This window comes from Aegilops tauschii, chromosome 3, assembly GCF_002575655.3.
Source record: "Aegilops tauschii subsp. strangulata cultivar AL8/78 chromosome 3, Aet v6.0, whole genome shotgun sequence".
NCBI lineage: Eukaryota > Viridiplantae > Streptophyta > Magnoliopsida > Poales > Poaceae > Aegilops > Aegilops tauschii.
Genome location: NC_053037.3, coordinates 27808036 through 27817827, shown reverse-complemented (window position 1 = coordinate 27817827; position 9792 = coordinate 27808036). Strand labels below are relative to the sequence as shown.

The following is a 9792-nucleotide window of genomic DNA, read 5'->3' as shown; positions in this document are numbered from 1 at the left end:
TCACAGTTACGTGTCACAGGAGGAAGCTCACGTTGGCTACACCTCGGTTGGAATAGCTAACAAATACTTTCTATATTTTTTTTGCGCATATACCTCTTATTTCTATTTGAAAAGCTGCTTAGAATTTCCAGAAGTTACCTTCTCCGATAAAAGCAGAGTAAAATGATTTTAATGCCAAGAGATGAACCAAAGAAAATAATCTAACGAGCCAAAGTGCAGCCTCATTTCGGGATGTGCCTATATCAGGTCAGACAATGAGAGACATTGTAGAAACTTTCCATTCAGCAGAGATTGTACTGGTCTCCCGTGGCTGCTGGCGCGCTAAACTCGCTCCCTGTCCGGAACGATCACTATACTCTCCACATGGGAAGGTCATAGAGATAAAACTGCTTAATAACCTTCGCCCTCTCCATGTGGAACGGCTGATCTTTATTAACCAGTCACATGGATACGACGTAGTAAATATGTTCCAGATGCCTCTCAAGCCTACGCAATTATATGGACGATCTCTCTGCATTGTTGCTTGAGGAAATTGGTACCGGAACTGGAATTGGAATGGATGAAAGAGACTGGTCTCAGTCCATCATTTCTAGAAGGAAACCGGAACTGAAATTGATTTGGATGGGAGAGACGGCTATTTATTGCTTGGGTATGGTGACATGAAAGTGTCTCGCTGTCCCACTTCATTGCATGGCTTGTGTATGTTTCCACTACTATTTTAGCGATGTGTTACATACTTACATTTCTCCAGTTAGTTTTGATTTGTACCTTCACCTTTATGCATAGTACAACCATATATATGCGTTGTGTCACAGGCTCTCAATGGGTGCACCCTCCACCCTATTATCAAATAGGCTACAAAATCAGGTTCAGGTGTGTCAGGCAACCACAAAGCTTGGCTTTTGTGGACGGCACCGACACAGAAAGAGGCGAAACCATGTGCTGAATCAATCAACCAAACATACTTTAAGTTGATATATCATTGTCAACCAAGCGTGCATTTAGTGGATATCTGTAGCTCAATCTATCAAACTATCGTATTCCATAAGTGGTTTCCTTATGTTGTCATTCTCCCTGAGGGCTTGTTCGGTTAATCCTCCTCCCAAGAGGATTGGAGGGGATTGGCAAGGATTGAGATGTATTTTGACTTGTAAGAGGTTTAAATCCTCCTCAAACAGCTTCAATCCCCTCGGATCCACACGCAACCGAACGAGGCTTGAATATATATGGTTAATCTTCAGGGTGATGTGAAAATTTTGATGAGGTACATGAGATGATGTGAGCCAAAGATACATGGAACGACACTAGTGTAGCTGTTACTGTCCACCACGCCAACACTTTAAAAGGAAACATATTTATAAAAGAATCGTCATCTCATTCTATCCATAGTCTTGGACCCGGATGAAATACGATCCTTAGACCATCCCAAAGCTGTTTGGCTACTATCACGCATGTCACTTTCATATGATCCAAAAAGCTGAAGTAATTTTTATAATTTTGAAAACAATTTAAGCTGTAATCACATGAAATAAAGATAAAGGAGAATTGCAAAACGGTCATCCCAAAGCAGTTTGACTAGCGTCGTCCATGTCGCTTCCACATGATCCAAAAAGGAAGATAAATCTTGAAGAAGTTTTTAAATTTTTGAAAACAATCTAAGATGGGATCAAAACAAAGAAAAATATAGCAAAAATTGCAAAATGGATAAAATTAATTTAAAACATATTACACGAGTTTTTGATTTTCTTTATATAGACTAGATGAGCTCCTACACATTGACGTGGGAACTGTAGCAATTTATTTCGTCAGTTATACGAGCATGGATATTTAAATTAATAATGTATATTGCACATCTTGGATCGCATCATATGTGCGCATAGTTACCAGTAAGGAGTTTAAAAACAGCCTTCGGAATTGCCGTGGAAGAAAATTAGGCGTAGAAGACACATGCATGCATTTAATTAATTTCTAAAGCTTACTGGGATGATGAGGTAGCATAGCCGCATGTGCTTTAAAAAATTACTAGGGGCTAGCTATTTAAATATAGAAGATTAATGGGTAGAGGATAAGTGCCCACTTAACGGTAAAGTTTGAGAGGCTTGGTCCATTATGGACTAATGTGGCTCCACTGTTAGTGGTCTCCACTACAGGCCCAAGTTTCCCAACAAGCATCACCTCTCACATCATTACACGTTGTACCCCTTAAAAAAATCAGTACACAATGTACTTGTCTCTTGCGGCTCCAGGACCTCAGGGCTCTCTCTCCCTGTCCGGGCCAATCGCCACATCCTCCACATGGTCAGCTGTTGGTGATCGAAGTGGTTAATAGTCTTTGCTTCCCTACTGTAGAATTGTTCCAGATGCCTTTCAAGCCAACGAAAACCGTATAGGTATAACAAACACTCTCCACTGCTCGCTGGATACATAGATGATTTATATTCATCGTAGCTAGAGACACTGCATGGATAATATACTACTTAGTGACAGAAAACAAAGCATGTGTACAAGTTAAAGCATAGACTGGCCCTCCATGGATTATTTTTGTAGCTCCGCCACTTGCTAGAGAACATTGAAATTGGAGCTGAGAGGCACAAGAGCAACCGATATTTACCGGTGGGGAATGTGTGACATGAAGGTGCCTTGCTTGCCCATTGTTGAAGTCAAGTCCCGTGCTGCAAGTATTTTTCAGTTTCCTTCAGTAAGCTAGCTCTGAATAATAAAATTGTACACTTGGTTTAGAAAGTAGTAGTTTCAGGCCAAGTCGTTTTTCTCTTGTAGTGCCAGAAACGTACTGTGTTTACGTTGCGGCAAGATTAGCGGATCAGTGAGTTTAGTGGTTGGCACGATCTGATTGCGTGGGATGGCGCGTGATAGAAGGATCGTGGGCGATCTTATCGGGCTGTCTGTTGGGGATAGCTCTGTCTTCTGGAAAAAAAAAAGTCCAGGAAAGATGCAGTTAAGGGTGTCGCAAAATCTCTCGCATTCGTCTCTGTGTGTTCATCTCCTCCACCGTGGCCTAGTAGAGTGATTAGTCCAGCTATTGTGTGTATGATTCTGGTCTAAAAATCTGACAATTGGCATCAGAGCCTTAGGTTCTTTAGGGTTCTTGTGGTGTTTGGCGGCGGCGGCTGCAGCAGGAGGTGATTGGCGGCGGCGATGGGAGACACCTCTCCGTCGAAAGGCGATGGGAACAAGAGCGGGAGCGGTCGAAAGTACACACCGCCAGCGGCCAGGAAGGCATGCGCCAGTGACGCGGACGGCGGCGCTGTGGCGCTCGCTACCCCGTCGAGAGCCACGAATGTGCCCATTCAGTATCCAATGCTGACGGACACGAACTACTCCTTGTGGGCTGTGAAGATGAAGGTGTTGATGAAGGTGCTGCGCATCTGGTCGGCAATCGAGGGCTCCGGCGAGTTTGATCAGGCCACCGACAAGGGGGCGTTCGCTGCTCTGTCTCAATCAATTCCAGATCATGTTATGATGCAGGTTGCAGACTGCGACACCGCACAGGAGGCGTGGGAGCTGATTCGGTGCGCGCACGTCGGCAAGGACCGCGTGAAGAAGGCACGTGCGCGCCAGCTCAAGAGGCAATTTGATCGCCTCGACATGGGCGATGGGGAGACGATCCCGGAGTTTGCCAGGAAGCTCACCACGTTGGTGAGCGAAATCCGCTCCCTCGGTGTCACCCTCGGCGAGGAAGCCATGGTGGAGAGGTTGTTCAGTGCCGTCCCAGATCGGTTTGCCGACATCGTCAACACCATCGAGCAGTGGGGCGACCTCACGACCATGACGGTGCAGGAGGACGTCGGGCGGCTCACGGCATTCGAGGAGAACCAACGCGGACGGCGGCAGAGCCGTGGCGGCAAGGACGAGCAACTAATGCTCGTTCCACGTGCGTTGGAGACACTGATGAAAGGCAAGAAGATGATCGACAGTGGCGGCGGGTCTAGCTCAAGCGGCAAGAAGGGTGCTGGGCATGAAAAGGCGCACGGTGAGCGTGTCCAGTCCAACGGCAAAGGAAAAGACAAAGAGAAGGTCAAGAAGCACAGAAAGTTTGACATAAGTAAAGTAAGGTGCTTCAACTGTAATGATATGGGACACTTCCAGTCAGATTGCCCTGAGCCGAAGAGGGAAAAGGCAAACCTTGCCGAGAAAGAAGGTGATGATGAACCGGGTCTTCTATTGTCTGTTGCGTGTGAACTCACTGAATCTGAATCTGTGCAGACCCCGACTGAGTACGTCATGCTACATGAGGATAGGATTGTGCCGAAGTTGACAGGCACACAGAACATGTCATGGTACCTCGACACTGGTGCTAGTAACCACATGACAGGCGGTGTGGGGAGATTTTCTGAGCTTGAGAGTGCCGTGAAGGGAACGGTAAAATTTGGTGATGGGTCAACAATGGACATCTGCGGCCGTGGGTCAGTCCTATTTCATGGTCAGACCGGAGAGCACAAGCTGTTGACAGAGGTATACTTCATTCCAAGGCTAAAGAGCAATATAATCAGTGTAGGGCAGCTAGATGAGATTGGTTGCAAGACTGAAATTGAGTTTAGAGTGATGATAGTACTTGATAGACAGCGTAAGCTACTGGCCAGGGTGAAGAGGTCACACAATCGACTGTATATTCTGAATATCAATCTTGCACATCCTGAATGCCTCTTGACAAAGACCAAGGATGAGTCCTGGTTATGGCATGCCCGCTACGGCCATATTAATTTCCATGCATTGAGGTCCCTCTCGTCGAAAGGAATGGTGTCAGGTGTTAGATGTGTATAGTCTCTCTTGCACTTTACCATACACATGTATATGTACTGGCCCTTGGCCCTCCTGTGAATTTAGTTGCCCATTCCTAACATGGTATCAGATGCTTAGCTTCCTCTCCCGCTCCCGCACGCTCGCAGCTCCATGCCTAGCTCCCCCGTCGCCGGCCTCCCTCTACCTCGTTGCCGGCACCGGCCACCTCCTCCCTCGCCCCCGGCTCTCTCCCTCCCCGCCGCCACGCCGTCTCGCCCCGGCCTGCGCTGCCCCGAGCTCGGCCGCGGCCTGTCGTCGCTGTCCCGCGCCGCCTCGAGCGCGGCCGCAGCCTGCCGTTGCCGCCTCGCGCCGCCCCGCGCCTTCCCGTGCTCGGCCGCGGCCGGCAGCCACCTCCCCGTGCCTCCCCGCGGCCGGCAGCCACCTCCCCGCGCCTCCCCCCGCCCGGCCGCGACCTCCCCGCGCCCTGCCGCCCCTGGCCGCCTCCTGCTGTAGCCGGTGCTGCCCAGGGCCGGCCCCTCCCACGCTCGCCCTCCCCCCCCCCCCCCCCCGCTTCCTCCATCGGGGCTGGATCGAGCCAGCGCGAGCCCGATCCCGATCTGGATCGGGGTCTCCTGTAGCAGTCTACTGTAGCAGTTGAACAAAAAAAAGAGCTCCTCATGTCTTCTTCGGGCTATGTCGCCGTTCCTCGGTGCTCGGTGATCTTCGATGGCACCAACTATGCCGAGTTTGCGGGCTTTATGCGTATCCACATGCGCGGTCTCGTTCTGTGGGGTGTTCTCTCTGGCGAGGTCCCCTGTCTGCCTTGCCCTGTTGCTCCAGTGGCTCCTACCCCGCCAGCACCGCCGGTTCTTGCTGCTGATGCTTCTCAGGCTGATCGTGATGCCGCCAAGGCTCTCGATGATACTGCAGTTGATGCCTATGATCAGTAGATGTCAGCCTATTCGGATGCCCTTTCTGCCTATCGTGATGATCTGTCTGCTTACACTCAGTGGTGCAATGATGATGCTCGTGCTGCTGCTGTTCTTACTGCGAGTGTCCTTCCTAAGTTTGCCTCGGAGTTCATGGGACTTGGCACAGTCGCAGCGATGTGGTCTTATCTCTGTCAGCGCTATCAGCCCTCTGGTGATTCTCTCTACCTATCTGTGGTGCGTCAGGAGCATGCACTCCAGCAAGGTGATTCCTCTGTTGATGAGTTCTATTCATAGTGATCTGCCATCTGGCGTCAGCTTGACTCTCTTCGGACCGTCGTTTGTGGAACTTGTCGTTGCTGTCAGACTACACGGTCCAATTTGGAGTTTCAGCAGGTTCACGAGTTCTTATCTCGTCTTCGCTCTGAGTTCGAGCCTCGCCGTGCTCACCTGCTCGCTCGTGGTCGTGTTCCTATCTCGGAGGTACTTGCTGAGCTTCGTGCTGAAGAGACCCGCCTACGCTCTGTTGGGTTACTTGTGGTTCCATCAGTGTTGGCCGCCCGAGCTCCTATTCCACCTGCTCGCCTCACCGCTCCACCGCTCCTGCCTACTCCTTCAGGGGGAGTGGGTCGTCCTTCTTATGCTGAGAGGGGCCGGTCGCGCCGTGACACCTTCTGTGGCTACTGCTCTCGGCCAGGTCACCCAGAGTCTGATTGTCGTGAGAAGAAGCGAGACCAGAGGCGCTCCTCTTCCAGTGGGACTCCTGGATCCTCCTCGACCCCGTCACTCACTGACCAGGACATTATGAGGCTCAAGCGTCTCTTAGCTTCCTCAGGCTCTTCGTCGACCGGTTCCGCTGCTGCTGTGACTGCAGCCACTGCTCCACCACCGCAGGCATCTACACAGTCAGGTACATCTTCGTGGGCTCTGGATTCTGGAGCCTCTTTTCATATGTCTTCTGATTCTTCCGTGTTGTCTTCTCTCCGACCTCTTGATTCGCCTGTTAATGTTCTTACCGATGATGGCACACCTCTTCCTCTTGCTAGCCGTGGTCTTCTTTCCACTCCATCTTTTTCTGTTCCTAGTGTTTCACATGTTCCTCGCCTCACCATGAATCTTTTTTCCGCTGCCCAACTTACTGATTCTGGTTGTCGTGTCATTCTTGATACCGAATCTTGCTCCATCCAGGATCGTCGCACCAAGGCTTTGGTTGGTGCTGGCCCCCGGCGCCGTGAGTTAGAGGGCCTTTGGGAGGTTGACTGGCTTTGTGTTCCTTCCGCTGCCACCACTTCAGCCAGCTCCCATGCTCTTGCCGCCTCTTCGTCTGCGTCCTTCCAGCAGTGGCATCATCGCCTTGGTCACATATGTGGCTCTCGCTTGTCTTCTTTATTTCGTCAGGGCCTCTTAGGGTCTGTATCTGGAGATGTTTCTTTACATTGTAATGGCTGCAGACTTGGCAAACAGACCCAGTTACCTTATCCTACCAATGAGTCGGTATCTCAGCGTCCTTTTGACTTAGTTCATTCTGATGTATGGGGTCCTGCTCCCTTTGATTCGACAGGTGGTCACCGCTACTATATCTTGTTTATTGATGATTTCTCTCGCTACACTTGGCTCTACTTTATGAAATCTCATAGCGACGTTCTCTCTATATACAAACCTTTTGCTGCCATGGTTCACACCCAGTTTTCCATGCCCATTCGTACTCTTCGTGCTGACTCCGCTGGTGAGTTTATCTCCCAGCTGTTGCGTGGTTTTCTTGCGGAACAGGGTACTCTTGCCCAGTTCTCATGTCCTGGTGCACATGCTCAGAATGGCGTTGCCGAACGTAAGCATTGTCATCTACTTGAGACGGCTCGTGCTCTGATGATTGCCGCTTCTCTCCCACCCCATTTTTGGGCTGAGGCTGTTTCTGCATCCACCTATCTCATCAACATACAGCCATCGACTGCTCTGCAGGGTGGTATTCCTATGGAGTATCTCACTGGTCGCTCTCCTGACTACTCAGCTCTTCGTATGTTTGGATGTGTGTGCTATGTCCTTCTTGCCCCACGAGAACGCACAAACACTTTTGTTCGGATCCTTTTCCTGTTTGATAGTGTGGATGCACTCGAAAGCAATGAAAGCATTATCAGTAATCAGTCTACCTGGAACGAAAGCACTCTGCTCCGGAGCAATGATCTCATCCAAAAAAGGCCTCAGCCGGTTCACCAGGCATTTGGAAATCACCTTATAAATCACATTGCATAGACTTATGGGACGGTACTCTGCAAGTCTAGTTGGGTCCTTTACCTTTGGAATCAGAACTATAGAAGTAGCATTGACACCCTCAGGCATGATACCCGACTCAAAAAAATGCCGCACTGCCTCGATCACCTCCTCCTTCACAGTGCCCCAGTGCCGTTGGAAAAACCTAGCAGGAAAACCGTCAGGACCGGGCGCTTTTAGGGGCCCTATCTGGAAGAGGGCGTCACTGATTTCCTTATCCGAGAAAGGCGCACACAATTTGTCGTTCATGTCAGCAGTAACTTTTGGCTGGAAAAGGTGAATAACTTCCTCTGGATCTATATTGGGGTCTGCTGCGAACATAGTCTCAAAATACTGTTGTGCCATTTTCAGCATAGTGCTTTGTTCCTGCTGCCATACTCTATGACTATCTCTCAACCCTTTTATTCTATTCTTCCGAGCTCGCCACACAGCTTTACCGTGAAAGAATTTTGTGTTGCGGTCCCCTTCTTTCAACCATGCGATACGTAATCGTTGGAGCCACAACATCTCCTCGTGATACAGCAGCTCATTCATGGCGTCCAATTCCCTCCTCAGTTCCGCTCGGTCCGTGTTCATGTGCATGAGCTCTTCTAAACGCGATCGAGATTTTTCCAACTCTCTAGTAGCATTCCCAAATTTTCTGTTGCTCCAGGAGTGTAGTTTACCCATCACCTGTCCAAGAGCCAAGTGAACATCACGAAGATTTTTCTTGCTACCCGCTGCTTTCCATGCCTCTGCCACAACTTCATCTAGGACCGGCTCGCGCTCCCACGTCAGCTCATACCGGCGGCAACAGGTGGGCCTTGGCGCCGTGTCTGGAGTGCATCGCACCAAGACTGGGCAGTAGTCCGAGCACGGGGAGACGAGGTGAACCACCTCTGCATCTGCATGCAGGTCACGCCACGAGTTCGTAGCCACAGCTCGATCCAACCGCACTTGGACATTGGCCCGTCCTCCTCTGCGGTTATCATATGTGAAGGGGTAGCCTGCAAAACCCAGATCAATAAGTCCACAAGTTTCTAAAGCATCTCTGAATATAAGCATTTGTCCTGGAGCTCGCGGTGTCTCTGACATATGTTCATAATCCCACATCGCCTCATTGAAATCTCCGACAAGAAGCCAGGGCAAGTTGCTTGCCCCGTTCATACGGCATATCGCATCCCACATAATGTGTCTATTTTCCACTCTAGGTTCACCATACACAAAAGTGATACGCCAAGATGTCTCGCTATCTGACACACGCACATGGACATTGTTCCATCTATTATTAGCCTCTTTGACCTCCACTGTTAGGGAATCATGCGAAAACAGAGCTAGACCACCACTACGGCCATCACTACTAACTCCTTCAAAACCAGCAAGGCCTAAACGAGAACGAAGACGTTGCATTTTTTCTTTGGGTTGTCTAGTCTTTATCTAATATTAAAAGACGAAGGCTTTCATAGTTCTCCATACGTCACCACTTTATATCCGTCGATTTTATCTTAACCATAAAGATTGACGGTTGAGATTTAAAAGCATATCCACCTAAAGTTTGGTCTAAGAACGGAGGATCTCCTTTTTACTCTCATCTGTCGTCTCTTTGGCCGAACCTCAAAACAACGCAACAAGAAACACACGGTTGTGGAATCAATCAACTGTACGTATATACACATTCTGCATGAATGGAATCCGTGGAAACTAATAGGCGCGAGCTGAGGGTGAGCCTTGGAGGCAGTACCAACCGTCGCAACCTTATCGGAGAAGTGCCCGCAGCCGCAGCAGGGCGTTCCGTCAGGGACGAACCTGTCTCTAGGTGCTGCATGCTGAGTACTCGCCGACGCATGTGCCTTGTGCGTAGGCTGTGCCATCGATG

At 49.8% G+C, this 9792-nt stretch overlaps 1 protein-coding gene across 1 annotated transcript; it reads right to left on the bottom strand.

Annotated features, from left to right (window-relative positions):
• Window positions 1–7673: 7673 nt before the first annotated feature.
• On the bottom strand, window positions 7674–9029 carry LOC141042645 (uncharacterized). The gene has a single exon (XM_073511502.1). It carries the CDS (start codon window positions 9027–9029, stop codon window positions 7674–7676), a length of 1356 nt encoding a protein of 451 aa, XP_073367603.1.
• Window positions 9030–9792: the final 763 nt, after the last annotated feature.

Excerpts from the sequence above, each read along its gene's own strand:
- LOC141042645 (XM_073511502.1), bottom strand. The coding sequence starts at position 9,029 with ATGTGGGATTATGAACATATGTCAGAGACACCGCGAGCTCCAGGACAA.